This window comes from Wallemia mellicola (assembly GCF_000263375.1).
Source record: "Wallemia mellicola CBS 633.66 unplaced genomic scaffold WALSEscaffold_7, whole genome shotgun sequence".
NCBI lineage: Eukaryota > Fungi > Basidiomycota > Wallemiomycetes > Wallemiales > Wallemiaceae > Wallemia > Wallemia mellicola.
In genome coordinates, this window is record NW_006531964.1 from 284,657 (window position 1) to 300,080 (window position 15,424).

Sequence of the window (15,424 nt, forward strand, 5' to 3'; positions counted from 1 at the left end):
TAGTAGAGACTGCGTATCGAAGATAGATGATTTTGCATAAAACAGAAACTGGCAAATGAGCATATGATATGCGAAGTCGCCTTCTTCCATGCTTGTGTGTACTGTTGTTGTACCTGGAAACGACAACCTGAGAGATGAGAGAATAGTAATATAAAACGCGTAGATTTATATAAAACACGTAAAAATGAATAGTTTAGTTTTTATGTTCCTCAGAATTCCCTCTAGTCAATAATTCGCGTGTTTGAACCTCAACCACCACGCGTGCTCCTCAAGATAGCACAAAGTAAGCGATAGAAGGTATATAAAATATAACACTAACCAATACCTTAAAGTGGATAACTCGGATTTTTCAGATCCTTTCGATGATGCTGGCTTACTCGAACAAGCTGACTTGATTGAATCTAGATACAACCAGGATCGGCAGAAGCAGCAACAGCATTTACATTTAGCTCAGCGTATAGAAATGGATAACACTATAGATTATGGTGACGACTTCAATTCACCTATCATTATCGACGATGAAGCGATGGAGCAGCTTGATAGAATAGAGAACACATCTTACAATGCAGCTCCAACATCACAAAATCTAACACAACAAAGGCTCTGGGGCGCACCTCCACCACCTGCTGTCCGATCTGCACCCCGACCTGTAATGGTACAGAAAGAGCATACTGGTGCCAGGAAGCAATGGGATTACGCCACGATGTCGATGTCCAGTAAAAGAAGGAAACAGAAGGCGCAAGCTGAAGAAGATGGTGATATGATCATTGAGGATAATCCAATAGAGTTCGAACAATTCCCGTCTTCGCGATCTGATGGTAAGTAAGACAGTTTTGCTTTTCATTCTTTTTAACAACTTAAAGGGTGAGTATTTTATTGATAGCATTTTTATACGCGTCCTAAGACATCCGTAGTCCTGTAAGTTACCTTACGAAACTCATCTTTCACTAATCTGTTGCAGTTACCTGCAATGAAGCACCACTGTGACACACAAGCAATCAAAAGGTGGATATATCCAACAAATTATCCTATTAGAGATTATCAGTTCGATATAACTACTCAATGTTTGTTCCAGAACACTTTAGTAGCACTTCCAACGGGTCTCGGTAAAGTGAGTACTTTAGCAATACCTCAATCATATCGCTAAGATAGTTGTAGACCTTGATTGCTGGTGTCGTTATTATGAACTATTACAAGTGGTTCCCTACTGCTAAAGTTGTCTTCTTGGCACCCACAAGTAGGTTTCATTTGACCATTAATACGCAAAGCTTATGTGTATAAGAACCACTCGTTGACCAGCAAGCCAAGGCATGTCACGATGTTTGTGGTATTCCTCAAGCTGATGTAGCTGTGTTGTACGGCGATGTACCCCAACATAAACGCGAAAATATTGTGGGAAACCTTTGCTTTAGCGCTTTATTTAATCTAATCAGTTAACAGATAAAAGAGAAGAGAGTACTTTATATGACACCACAGACACTTAACAATGACTTACAAAAAGGGGTATGCGATCCGCAAGATCTTGTATTGATTGTCATAGGTTCGTGTTTTATAGTAGCAGTATCAATATCTTACATGTCTCATAGATGAAGCTCATAAAAGTCAAGGTGATTTTTCGTACGTATTATCTATTTCGGGTGTCTCATATTGACACTGCAATAGCTATTGTTCAGTAGTTAGACATATGATGTCTACAAATCCTCATTTCAGAGTATTGGCATTAACTGCTACTCCTGGAAATACACCTGAACAGGTTCAGCCAATCATTGACAATTTACATATCAGTAATATTGCCATTCGTAATGATTCATCTCCAGATATCAAGCAGTATATACACAAGAAATTCTTTGAAGAGCATCTTATTGATATGGACTACTTTACCGATGATCTTTGTGTGCAATGGGAGCGTATCGTGAAGGTGCGTCAACATTTAGAAGATAGAATTCGCTAAAATAGTTTAGCGCACGATAGAACCATTAGTTCAAAAGGATATGCTACCAGAACACATACTGAACAGACTGAGGCGAATTCATCCATATCAGATTGATTCACTTCGTCCAAGGATACTTCCTCATCAAGGTTATTTACATGGAACTATCACTAAGGCTTCCGAAGCAGTACGTGCGATGAGAAATTTGGTGCGTAAGCGATTTCTTGTCATTCTCTACTAATTATCTGTTTAGCAAGTACAGAGTATTGAGCTGTTCTATAAGAATTTACAAGATATTAATGGCAAAAAGACGAAGCCAGAGCCAGAAACCAAGAAAACTATAGAAAAATTACTATTAGAAATAGACATCGAGCGAAATAAACGCGGTGGTAATCTTAGCCATCCAAAAATGGACAAAGTACAATCACTGCTTTTGGATCATTTCACTAACTTTTCGAATGGTAACACTGAGACTAGAGCTATAGTGTTCATTTGTGAGTTTTGATGCTTTGATTTTTTTATCAACGTATTAACGTTATTTCAGCACTCAGAGACACCGTTGAAGAAGTCGTTGATCAAATCAACACAAATTCACCAATCCTCAGGGTAAGCTAACCCTTTTAAAATTACTTTCTGACAAAGTATCCAGGCTAGTGCATTTGTAGGACAATCATCCGCCAAAGGAAAGAAAGGTTTGAATCAAAAGCAACAACAAAAGGTTATGAATGATTACAAAGCGGGAACCTTCAATGTGTTGGTTTCAACATCAATTGGTGAAGAAGGTTTAGATATTGGTGATATAGATCTCACTATTACTTACGATCCTGGCAAGAGTTCAATAAGTATGCTTCAAAAGATCGGTCGTACAGGTAGAAAACGTCAAGGACACGTACATACTCTAATGGCTGCAGGTATTGAAGAAAAGAATTGGGAGGATGCTCAAATTAGGCATCAAGATGTTCAAGCTTACATCGTCTCTGGTGACCAAGTTGCATTGTACGATGATGTCAAACGTCTAGTCCCTGAAGACGTTGAACCTGAATGTGAAAAGAGACATGTTCAAGTAGAGGAATGGGAAAATCTTGGTAAAAAGGATATTAAAGATAAACTAAGTGATGCTGCAGATATTCGTAGTTTTGCTACAAAATCAAAACGTAAAAGGAATGATGATCCTCTACGGAATGTACCAAAGGAAGCTGCTTCAGGGTTCGTCAATGCTGGTGAATTAGTCGAAAAGAAAGAATCAGTTGCTATGGATATAGAATCTGACTCAGAGGATGAGGCTTTGCAGAATGGAATGTTAGATTTACAATCTCAAGCAAGTCAGCCTCTTAATCTTGAACCAACAGGCCCAACTTCTAGAAGAAACAAAAAAGTTAAGGGTAAACCTGGTCAGCTTCTACAAAGGCAACCTAGTCAAGCCCTAAGAAGACAGGCCAGTCAGTCAAACAGGGGCATACCTTCTGTTGCAGCTTTATCTAAGACTTTATCATTGCGTACTCACTCCATAACGCTTCATGATGACGAAGAAGAAGTAGAATCGCCAAAAGCTACACAAACATCAAAAAGGATGCGCACAAGGTCACCAACACCAACTTCCCCAACCTCATCTCCAGTGTTGGTTTTAAATAAGCCACCTATATTGAAATCACCATCTGAACCACCTTTTGGAAGCAAGGTACGACAGAAGAAAGGTTTCAAAGCGCCAAGGATATTAAATGAAGAATCACCGATTATAGATTTAGAACCTGAACCAGTTGAAAGTCCAGTTGTTGTATCAGGCAGGGAGAATAAATCTAAAAATAAGGACAATGAGACTTTCAAAACGCCTGCAAGACCTATTAAAAAGAATGCAAATAATAGTTGCATGTCAATTGACTCTTCGCCGCTCGTCGTTAATAACACACGGATGAATACTAAGGAGAACACATATATCAAACCCTTCCATTTTGATCCAAAATCAATTCTGAAGGTAGCATCACCAGATCAATCGCAATTAGTTAGAAGACCTGGTCAAAGTTATGTAGCACCTCGTACTACAGGAAAACCTATAATTTCATCTTCACCGCGTGGTACTCCCTACCATCCTTTCAAACGTCTCAGGCAGAGATCTTCATCTAATCCATCACCTATGGCGCCTCAGCCGAAGGTTAAACGGAGCAGATTGATGATGAAACAAGGAGAATATATTGATGCTGACGCTCAAGTATCAGAAACTGAAGATGTTTCAGGAGACGAAAGGTCCAGCGAGATCGAAGTTTTATCTGAAGGGGATATTGATTTCTTAGCCGCTGATCAGAGTCAATTTTCTGACGCGGGAAGTGATTATAATCAACAAGCTGCATATGTTATGGGGTTAGCAACTCAAGCACCAAATTCTGGTCCTCAATTTGATAGAGGTCCAATAAGAAATCCTACAGGCTTTAAATTAGGTTCGAAGGAAGTTGCGCATAGACCAATGCTCTTATCTAGTAGCCCAAATGGTGTCGATCCAGATGATACATACGATGTAAGTCTTTATGTCAAACATAAATAATCGCTAATGATGATATAGTATGAAGATGGCTTTGTCGTAGGTGACGATCAATACTGATTTTAGTCATTTTATTTGCATAACTAATAAGCATTGTACAATTATATTTACACAATAGCATTTCAATTTCTGTAATCTTTCAACAAAGTCTGTTATATGGATGAACAGCTTGTTTATGAAAAAGTGTAAAGAAGAAATTAGAGAAATATATGTATATCAATATTATAATTTTATTCGTTTAGGATATTTGATAACAACTTGAATAATCACTATCAAGTGATGGAAGAAAACATTCCAATGGCTGAAGAGGCCAGTGTAGTAGAAGAAGTAAAGGTTGATAACGCAGAAGTGGAAGTATGTTAATTTAAACTAATCAACGATCTATTTTGATATCACTATTAGGAAAGAAATCCATTTGATCAATTTACGAGCTTTGCACAAAATTTAAAAGAAGATCATACACGACTTCAGGAAGAGAATAAGAGATTGTTGGAATTAATAGATAATTCTAACCGTCGAGAAAGAGGTTTAGTAGAAGATAATGACTTTCTAAGACAGCAATATAAACAATCATCAGAAGCTGCTTTTAATTTAAGTAAAGAAAACCAAGAGCAAAGTAATAAAATTCAACTATTAGAAAATCAATTAACCATTGGTTTATCTGCTAGAGAGAACTTTCAAATTAATACTTTAAATGAAATGTCAAAAAGATTAGAAGTACTAAAATCTCAAAGGCAGTTAGATTTAGAGAGTAACGAACGTAGTCAAGAGTCAAATACAAGAGAGCGTGCTGGAATGTATACCGAATTACGCTCACAATATGAAGATCTTAGAAAGGAATACATGAGTTATGTTTCTCTTACTAAACTTCAATTAGAACAACGCGATCAAAGATCTAATCAACTTGAATTACGTATTCAAGATTTAGAGAAATTAACAAATCAATGATGTAAAATTCAACGTTATAAGTGTATTAGTGAACAATTATGAAAAATATATACATGAAAGAAACCAATTTAATTACGCTCAACGAATGTTAAATCTCTACTCAAATTGTTCTCTTTCTCATCAAAATCTAAAGTAAGTGGTGAACTCTGTAGTTTCGCTAAAGACTTAGTTCTATTGAGTAAAGAAGGTCTGAGCATATTGTTGTTACCACATGGAGATGCTTCCATCGATGTATCAGATTCTTCAGTGACTGTCTGATCTTGTAGTAATTTTGATACATTTGTTAATCTAGAATTATTAGTTGCAAAAGTAAACGATTTTGATCTTAATCCCATATTTAAACAACCTATCGATGATGGTTTTGATGAAGCTCTAAATGCAGCTAAATGTGCTTCCCTTTGTGGATGAAAGTGTGGGGCGTCCATTGGTGTATATTTCAATTCGGGTTTAACATTATGGAATTGTCTAAAGTATTCCGCATATCCGCCAGATAATATATACAACTCTGGAAAGTTAAGATTTGGATGTTCATTACGACTTCTATCCAAAGATCTCAAGTGTTTAGCACTATAGAATTTAATATGATTAAACTGAAGAAGTGTAAACTTACAGTGTAGGTGCTCTCATATTTGAGAACTCGCAGTGGAATATGATAACTTTTCGGCTTTCATTTGATGATGCAGAGGTTGATGGAGTTGGTAAAGATTTCGTATCTCTATTTGCACCAGCATTTGGAATTAAAAAGTAATTTTCAACGGATTGTAAAGTACCTAAATTGACAGCGCCAGGTAAATGTCCACCATGATACTCGAATGGAAACCGACAATCAACTATGTGCACATCAGAAATACTTTCTGGTAGAGGCTCGCTGATTAGTTTATCCAGTGTTTCAGGTTGTATCCTCATTAAACCATCATCTTTTACACTGAAACATGGTAATAATTTTCCTTCCTTTTCAGAATGACCAAAACCAGGAATTTGTACACCTCTTGGGGATACTGTAGGACCTTGTAAAGCGCTTAGTGCCCTTAGAGGTCCCGAAGGTCTAATAGGATTGGCAGGTTTTTGGATTTGTTGTGATAAAGGTCTGATTGATGGTGAAGCATCAGCGCATGGTGAGCTATCTAAACCAGGGGAAGGCATATTAGCCATAGGGTTTGGCGCGACTAATGAAAAAGCTCTACGGAAAGGAGCTGGTTTAATAAAAGTATTTGAAGGTTCAGGTTGATTTTCAGACTGTTCATCATTGAATAATGACGGTGATTGTTGATCAAATGAAGGCATTGGCAACCTATTCTTCTTGTTTTGCCTACGTTCGCGTATTGGAGCTGATTTGTATTTTGAATTACTATTAAGGAAGGGTGATTGAGATTGATATGGTGAAAATCCGCCAGAAATTGTTTTAGATTCGCCTACGTAATTACCAGGAGCTGAATAAGCTCTACCTAGAGTTTTAATTGACATGAAAGGTGGTTTGAGTGGAGATAGCCTAGGCTTCTTTACTCTAGCAGGTGAAGGGTTATGATAATAGTAATCAGATTTTGAAGGTTCAGAAGGAGCTCTAGGTCTTTGTGTACTACTAAAGGATGAATCAAAGGAACTATCCTGAGGGTTGTCTAAGCTCATTGAATGATTATGCGAGGTTGCTGATGAAGACGATGCAGGTGATGAAGGTATGATAGTCTAAGGGCATGATCAGTAAGTAAAGGTAAAAGCAAGTAAACTAAGACGCGTACGGATTTAGGTTCAAACATGACAGCATTTCTTTTCGAACTCGTACGTGGACGTGTAGGTGGTGAAATTGACTCTTTGGTGACAGACCACATAGCGGGCAAGCCGACGCGCTTTTTACCTCTTGAAAAGGTATTGAAAGGTTTATTTGACTTTATAGTCTGATTCTCATTTAAAGAGAGATCATTTATATCAGGTTTATTAGGGGAAGGTGATGAAGTTGATATCGATATTGAAGAGGCAAAAGAGACATCAGCCAAAGCGTCATCTTCGATGTCTTGGTTTGAGTTCTTCGGGGAAGAGTTTGGTGTGTTGAGATAGATAGGTGGAAACTCTGATTCGATTGGAGAGCTCGAAGGGGGGTGAGATTGTTGACGAGGTAGATAAGCTGTCATGACTAGAGTATAATTAGACAACGTAATATAGATATTTATAATTTACTTACCCAATTAGGATGTAGGAGGTCAAGAGTTGAAAACTCAATCGCGCAGGCAACTCCAAAGATGGTTTAGTAAATGATAATCGGAACTAGTTGGATAGATATAAAATGACTAGTCAAATAAAAACAAATTTATGCGTCTACAATGTGTATATATATATATATTTATAAATCGATATCAATCATTCATATAACTTCAAGTAATCCTTATTGTCTAAAACGTAGTTACCTTTCTCTTTTGCTTCCTTTGCTTGGTTTTGTAAGTTTATTATTCTATCTTTACGCTTTTTAGAGTGACTGATCGACGGATTAGTTGTGATATTCTTCGTCGAGGATGATGATGATGTAAGTTTATTATTACTATTTGAACTATTATTATTATTATTATTACTAGATGATTTTATCTTTTTGTTTAGTGGTTTCTTCGTCACTTTCGCACTTTTACCCATTTTGTTGATAAAACAACTAATAACTAGTGAGTTTGAAACTTTATTATTAAATTTATTAATAAAAAATTATTAGGATGAAGCTTTTATTTAATAATCAGCTAATCCATAACCTATCGAAATTGAAAAATCCTCAGAGGTCGATTGAATCAAAGAAAGTTTTGAATGATATTCTAATAAACAAGAATCATAAACTAAAGCCTTCAATTTACTGGGACTTACATAATTTAGCCTTTAAAGACAACGTCGATAACCAGTTCATAAAGTACACATTGTTTTATATCTCAAAAAGTGATAACCAGAATTTGGATTTCAAGCTAAACTTTATAAGGAATAACTTTCTATCTATAAAGTCTGAGTTACCTTCAATACCAATAAATATACATCACGAATTCAACAATCTAGAAATAAACCTCTCATTGATAAAATGGCTATTAACTTTAAATGATCAACCTTCTTTGGATTTAGCATACAATTTGTTTAAGAATTTAAACTCCAATAACGACATTTCACTTACTTACAAATCTATATCAATTTACTGTCATTTGATTGCAATAAACTTCGGTAAAGGGAGACTATCTATAGATTTCTTAAATTTATTACTTAAGCAGAACTTGAGCGATGACACTTTAAAGTTAAGTTTAATTGACAACTTAATTAACAAGTTTACATTCGATGGGAATCAACAATCAATGAGATACTTGATTGATTACCTTATAAAGAATGACTTCACTGGTTTCAATTTTGACAAACTATTTCAGCAACTTGTTGAACTCAACGACAATGTTTATTTACTCAAACTCTACTTATATTCGATCAATAAGTATAAGTTGGAAGACGAAAAAGCTTTACTTCAATTATCAAACTATTTAACAGAAGGAAATCAGACTTCAAAACACAAGGCTTTCATATTGAATTTATTTGAAAAAGATCAACTTTCATCTCTATCTTCTAAAGTTAATTCTAAAATTCTCATCAATTTAACCAAATTGAATCAATTAGACCTTATTACTCTTTTGTTCAATCATTTAATTGATAAGAAGAAGTTCAATTTTCTTAAAGATTCGAAGATGATCTCATCAATTGTTAGAGTTTTCACCAAGAGTCAATCAGTTGAGAATATAAACTTTGCTAATCTAGTTTTCGATTACCATTTGAACAACACCAAACCTTCCGATTTCAACCATGTTCAATTAACTACATTAGCTAGGATTTGTTTACATCTCAATAATCCAACTGCGGCATTAGAAATTTTTAGACATATGTTATCTAGAAATATTCTACCTGATATAAAAGATATAAACGTAGTTCTTTTATTAGCATCACAAGATTCACCAAAAGTAGCTTTGAATTTGTTGAATCATGCAATATCGCGTGGTTTGAATCCAAGTTCTGAAACATATGGTACATTATTAAATGCCGCTTTTCAATCTAATGATTACCAATTGATAGATAACTTATTAGTAGATTTAGAATCTAGAAAGATTGATATTTTACCTTTTACTCAAGTTATCGTTCGATATTTTTCAAAAATAGGCAAAAATTTTAATCACTTACTACTTAATCTAGATAAATCTGATAAATATAGACCTTCAAAGTCTTTATTATTCGATTTAATAGATGATTCTTTAGAAAAGAGAGTTAATCCACATCAAACCAGCTTTTTATTGAATTTAATGGCAAAATATAATTATCTCACTAGTTCAAAAAGGCATTCAATTTTATTGAAACTAATACATCAATATAATTTATTTGATAAATTCAATCATCATTATCACAGATCACTCTTAAGTCTGATCGATGATCAATCAAAATTTAAGATACCAGATGAAAATTCACACAATATGATCACCTTCATTGCTACATTCTCATACTTAAATGATAAAGTCAAATTGTTCAATATATTTAATAGATTGAACAATTTACCATTAAGTATCAATAATATCATAGAAATACTAGATGATATGAAAATCACCGTTCCAAAATCTGCATTAAACGTATTGGCAAGTAACCTAGAACAATTTAATAGAAACAACAATTAAGTCATTATTATAGACATCTGTATTATTATGATCAATATTGCATTATTAAGATTATTTTGAGATCCAAATCTTGATATAATCATGGAGAAAATACTACATCTGTATGACTTACACATGTTTCATACATCACTGCATTAACCTACCCATCGTGCCTTTATTTGATGATTCAAATGACAATCAAGCAGTGCCTGCACTTCTCTCTCAATTAACTCATCCGCTTTCTTAAATAATTATAATAAATATCAAAGATCATTAATATACAAGTAAAAAGTATACACTTTACAAATAAAAAATCGAACTACATTCATTACTCTGAGTTTGCCTGAAGTCCAAGTAAAGGTGCAAGTTGATTTCCGACCCTATTCATGAACGGTATTATAGAGATGAATGAGAAGATTAGAGATAACATAAGTACTGGTGCCCAAAATAGCATTAAGCGTACATCCTCAACTACACTTTGAGCTCTCCGTTTAGCCTTAGTTGACCAATCAATCTCATCAAGGAATTGAGTTATTTCTTCAACTTTATTGAAACCCCATTCTGTCTTTTCATGAATGAAATCTGTTTTAGGTGGAAGTATATCAAGATCACACTCATGGAATTTTCTTTCTTTCTTTGTCACTCCTTTTGATTCGCTTGAAATAGGTGATTTTAATATTATAGAATCGCGCTTCTTTATCATAGGCTTTTCACTTAATGACTCAATTGATTCCTCAGAGCTTGAGAAGTCAACTTCATCATCTGCATCTTCACCATCTTGGTTGATTAATTTGGTAAAGTATCTAACATTTCCGACTTCTTTTGGCAATTTACCAGTTGCATCAACGATTGATGGATCTGCACTATTTTCATAAAGAACTGAAGCACAATCTTCTGATTTGAACATATGTGCAAAGTGTAGTGGGGTTAAGCCATTAATATCTCTAGCATTCAAGTCCGCCCCATTTCTTATTAAAATTGTTGCAAGTCTATCGAAAGAAAGTTGACATGATAAGTGCAATAACGTCTGTCTTTGATTATTCACGATGTTTGTATATGTTTCACCATCATTGTAATCAAGTAATTTAAGTGCGTTAAGGGTGAAAGTTTCAAGATCATAGTTATTATTTGTAGAATTCATATTATGATAATTATTGAACTGCTCTTCCTCATCTCCAGCTCCAACGATTCTCATCGCCACATTCTTAGCGTCTTCAACTTTTCCTGTAAGATTATAACCAAGAACTTTCAAAGCTAACTCCATCTAGTATATTCATGTAAGATAATGATATAATTAAATATGGTTTTACTCACCAAAGCTTTATCTGATTGGTCTAAGTATGTAAAAGTAACTTGTTCAGACATAGCATTTTTACTCGAGTTTGGACCTTTCAATGTGACATCTACAGGACCTGCTTGTAATGATGGTGGTAGCAAGCATACCAAAGTAGATTCACCCCATCTAGTAGTTTTTGATGCTGGATTCTCTCCAAAATAAGCTACCAACCCATCGGTAAAATTCTTTCCAAGGATTGTAATCTCGATACCACCACTTGTTGGACCTTCATATGGCACAACTCTTGAAATTTTTGCCTCTTTGTAAGACATATCTACATTGGTATCATCTAGATTCCATGAATTACTAATAAACTTATCAGCTTCCAAATCGAACATCGATAAATCTAGTTGAGAGTTCATTTGCAATCCTGACTGATTTTCACTCATTTGCGGTGGTGAATTAACAGATAAAGTAGACGTAAGGTACTTTTCAAGATCGTCCGTATTTTCCATTTTACGTGTACCATCATCGAAAGGATTACCGAGGTTAAACGGGGTAATATTCTGGTTTGGTAATAATTCCTTCAGATTCTTTGGAGGACTAGGTGTGGTTGAAGGTGTCGTCATATTTAAATTATTCGCAGAATAATCTGAAGGTGAAATGAAAGATGGACTAGAGCTACTAACGTGATTAAATTGTAACGGAGTCCTTTCCCTCCTATTACTTCTTGCGTAGGGTTTCTTATCATTACTATCAGAATGGATTAAATTATCTTCTTCTGTAATACCTCTGGTTGATTTCGCGATTTTACGTGGTTTTGATGATAAAGGATCATTATTTGTAGATAATTTACTTGTCGTACTTTTATGGTCATCTGTAATCAAAATTGGGGGCGATCTTGTTGAGGCAACGACGCTACCATCATGCTGTTTCAAAGTAAAATCGATGATAAAACCAAGCTTTTCACGATGATGTCTACAGTAACACGTTATACGTGTCGGCAATATAGCAGTTGGTAACGCTTGGCCACCTTCAAATACAGATTCCGTATTGAGTGTAACTAATTCGCCACAATTGAATAAGATTATCTTATTTCGTTCCCATTGATCCCTTACAGATGAAGGTACAGAATTTGGAAGTGGATCCTCATCTTCATCTTCAGATTTTGGCCTTGGTCGTCTTCTTGCCTCACGTTTCCTTTGGGAACGCTTCTTCTCACGATCTCGACAAGGTGTGCAAGCATACACTGAATAATTAGGTGATGTTGCGCACTTCACCCGTGTTTCCAGATAAAGGGTATTTTGCCTAGGTACATCATTAGGTAAGAGTGCACCTCTTTTTGATCTTTTCTTTGAAGCAGAGCCATAAGGCAAACGCAAATATTCCCATGGACCATTTTCAATGTTTTCAAGCTGAAGAATTATTTTTATTTGGGTCTCGACTCTAGATTTTGCACCAGTGTTCGGGATACCAAGTAATTTTATTGTAGGTGGAGACAATTGATTGATAATAGCAGCAGGTGGATATAAGTCTTGATCAGAATTAGACTTCTGATGCTTTGGCGTGGGTGGATACTGTAAACCGCATTGATAGAGCTCCTGACTGGATGTTGTGGGTGATGGAATAGACGTCGGTGTCAATGGAACACTAATAGAATATAAATATTTAATTTATATTAGCATTTGTACCTACTATGACATGACTGAGTGACTGTACAAAAGAAAGAGTGTTAGGTTACAAATAAGTACAAATAAGTACAAATATGTACAGATATGCGGAAAATTATAGATTACAAACGTGTCTCAGTATATTTATTTATTTATTTAATAAACCAACTAAATTATCTTACTTATACGCAATACTTGTTATATTTTGAAGACTATTATGGTTAAATTAAACGGCCTAGGAATACAGTATAGCTGTTTGCAAGTTCATATAGTATTTTAGTTATTGCCAGCATTAACATATTATGTATGCAGTCATCGTGTCACATTACAATGAGGTAACTTCTAGAACACCAATATAAAGCGATTCTACGCAGGAAAATGAATGAACTTAGAATAATTCATAAGGTCTCGCTAATATATAATCTAATAGAATACAGTTTGAATTACATACAATTTATGTACTCTATGTCTTGCGAAAAAAATGTAACTTTTCATTGTCTAATATATTAACGTTATGTTTTAATATAAAGCGACTATGATACCACGGATATTAACAAACTTCCGATTTCAGTTTTGACATTATCTGCGACATATTAAGAATTTCAACCGGTGATTAAATATTTTAGTGAGGCTCGCAGGAATGAGTGGGGTAAATTTTAAATTTCCTAATTTGAATAATTTTATAATCAATGGAACATGGTTTCTAGAGATTTGTGATGGAATAGCTGTGATAGCTTATTTTATTGGAAACAAGACCTCGGGCTATTCTATGCCCGGATTATTCTTATCATCGTGACATCATAAAATATCCATTTTGAGCGCGTCTAGCCATATAAGGATGTATTAATAGACTCCTGATCTAGTTACACTCTAACCGATCACTTGTGTTGATTTTCGGATCCACTTTATCTATATAACCATGTAAGTAAAATACAGAAAATCACAATAATGTAATGTATTATTTTTATTAAATTCATAGAAAACAATGTAAAGGACAAAAAAATTTAGTTTGCTTTATTATTTGGAATAAAAGATAGGGTATTTTTCGTGGTAACCTAACGACGTTGTGAACGACCGTAACCAATTTGTATGGCATCTAATTCAGATTCAAGTGATTTGATTTGACCATGTGAAGTTTCAAGGTCTTTGTTCAATCTGTCTCTCTCTGCCATCAAGTGGTGCTCCCATTGTCTAAATCTACCTTCTTCAAGCTTAACTTGTTCAGTGAATCTCTTTCTAAGGGATTCCTCTTCTTCCTTGAATTTTGGATTGTCGAGCTTCTTTGGTTTTGGTTCACCGAATTTTCTTGTTTCCATTTGAGATTGTCTATAGTACTCATAGTGAGTTTCTTCAGTAGTATTTATAAGATCCAACATGTGAGTTCTAATGAGCAATTGTCTCAATTTTCTGAAATCGCAGTGTTGTTCATTTTCAACTTCAGCTACACCCCACAAGTATTGTCTACCCTTGACCAACTTTCCTTCAGAGTTCTTAACATCCTCAGTGGAACCAATTATAGAGAAAGGTAAGCTATCAATAAGATCTTGAACGTGCTGTTGGTTGCCTTCATCGTCGCTTTCAACAGGTGGCTTGTAGATTTTGATGCCTTGGGCTTCGATAACCTCTAAAATGCGCTTCTTAAATGATTGCAAGTCAGATTGGGTGAGTGTATCAGCTTTTGCGATAACAGGTACTAAGTTGACGCGTGTACCGAGTCTCTTCATAATTTCGATATCTAAAGGTTTAAGAGTGTGACCAGTTGGTCTAACAAAGTATAAACAAGCGTGTACTCTCATGTCTGACTTTTCTTGACGGTTAGGTTGCTGCTCTTGACGCATGTAAGATTCGTGTTGATCGTCAACGAAGTCAATGATTGGAGACCAGCTGTCACGGTTGTTAACATAATCACCGAAACCAGGAGTATCGATAACGGTAAGTTTAACCTTGAATTGCTTCTCTTCAAGTTCACTAAAGGGTGTAAGTTGCTAAAGTGAAAATTCAAGACAAAACTAACGCTTTGATAATCTCGATTTCAGTGGTTTTATCGAGTTGCTTAGCATGGCGGCGACGGTAATCCTTTTTAGCTGAGAGCTCAGTGGAGAAGAGTGTGTTGATCAAAGTAGACTGGGTTGTGTGGTTAATAAAAGAAGACATAAGGGAGGCAAAACAAACTTTTCCTAAACCAGATTCACCAACGACCATGATAGTGAAATGACCACCGCGTTTTGCGACTACTTTGTAAGCATTTTTATGAAGAATGACCTGGCAACTCACCGACTAGGATGGATTAGTCTCAGTGTAAAAAAGATAGAAAAGAACTCACTCTTATGGCGTTGGTTTGGCAAATTAAGTATACCAATAGATTCTGCTTCTGAAATACTTTGTACCATAATGAAGTTGGTCGAAGAGCGGAAAGCACTGACCTCTTCA

The 15,424-nt window shown here is 35.2% G+C and overlaps 5 protein-coding genes across 5 annotated transcripts; 2 read left to right on the top strand and 3 right to left on the bottom strand.

The window, feature by feature from the left end:
* Positions 1-88: 88 nt before the first annotated feature.
* Positions 89-5,411, top strand: WALSEDRAFT_28344 (P-loop containing nucleoside triphosphate hydrolase protein; the record flags this gene model as incomplete). Its single annotated transcript, XM_006957841.1, has 18 exons — positions 89-94; positions 226-283; positions 333-818; positions 905-918; positions 962-1,111; positions 1,159-1,237; positions 1,283-1,392; positions 1,441-1,540; positions 1,587-1,617; positions 1,663-1,918; positions 1,962-2,117; positions 2,184-2,424; positions 2,475-2,536; positions 2,580-4,439; positions 4,485-4,502; positions 4,632-4,648; positions 4,706-4,817; positions 4,866-5,411. The coding sequence occupies 18 exons, from the start codon at positions 89-91 to the stop codon at positions 5,409-5,411; spliced, it is 4,302 nt and encodes a 1,433-aa protein (XP_006957903.1).
* Positions 4,791-7,383, bottom strand: WALSEDRAFT_60167 (Rhodanese-like protein). Its single transcript, XM_006957842.1, has 3 exons — positions 7,148-7,383; positions 6,022-7,094; positions 4,791-5,978 (listed from the first exon to the last, which is right to left on the bottom strand). Exons 1-3 carry the CDS (start codon positions 7,235-7,237, stop codon positions 5,480-5,482), a joined length of 1,662 nt encoding a protein of 553 aa, XP_006957904.1. The 5' UTR covers positions 7,238-7,383; the 3' UTR covers positions 4,791-5,479.
* Positions 7,384-8,104: 721 nt separating this feature from the next.
* On the top strand, positions 8,105-10,069 carry WALSEDRAFT_68574 (hypothetical protein; the record flags this gene model as incomplete). Its single annotated transcript, XM_006957843.1, has 1 exon — positions 8,105-10,069. The coding sequence occupies one exon, from the start codon at positions 8,105-8,107 to the stop codon at positions 10,067-10,069; it is 1,965 nt and encodes a 654-aa protein (XP_006957905.1).
* A 276-nt stretch (positions 10,070-10,345) lies between these two features.
* WALSEDRAFT_68575 (hypothetical protein) lies at positions 10,346-13,027 on the bottom strand (the record flags this gene model as incomplete). The annotated part of the gene is made up of 3 exons (XM_006957844.1): positions 10,346-11,312; positions 11,363-12,974; positions 13,020-13,027. The coding sequence occupies 3 exons, from the start codon at positions 13,025-13,027 to the stop codon at positions 10,377-10,379; spliced, it is 2,556 nt and encodes an 851-aa protein (XP_006957906.1). The 3' UTR covers positions 10,346-10,376.
* Positions 13,028-13,949: 922 nt separating this feature from the next.
* WALSEDRAFT_60168 (Septin) lies at positions 13,950-15,411 on the bottom strand. The gene is made up of 4 exons (XM_006957845.1): positions 15,318-15,411; positions 15,167-15,228; positions 15,009-15,118; positions 13,950-14,962 (listed from the first exon to the last, which is right to left on the bottom strand). The coding sequence occupies exons 1-4, from the start codon at positions 15,382-15,384 to the stop codon at positions 14,050-14,052; spliced, it is 1,152 nt and encodes a 383-aa protein (XP_006957907.1). The 5' UTR covers positions 15,385-15,411; the 3' UTR covers positions 13,950-14,049.
* Between the last annotated feature and the right edge of the window lie 13 nt (positions 15,412-15,424).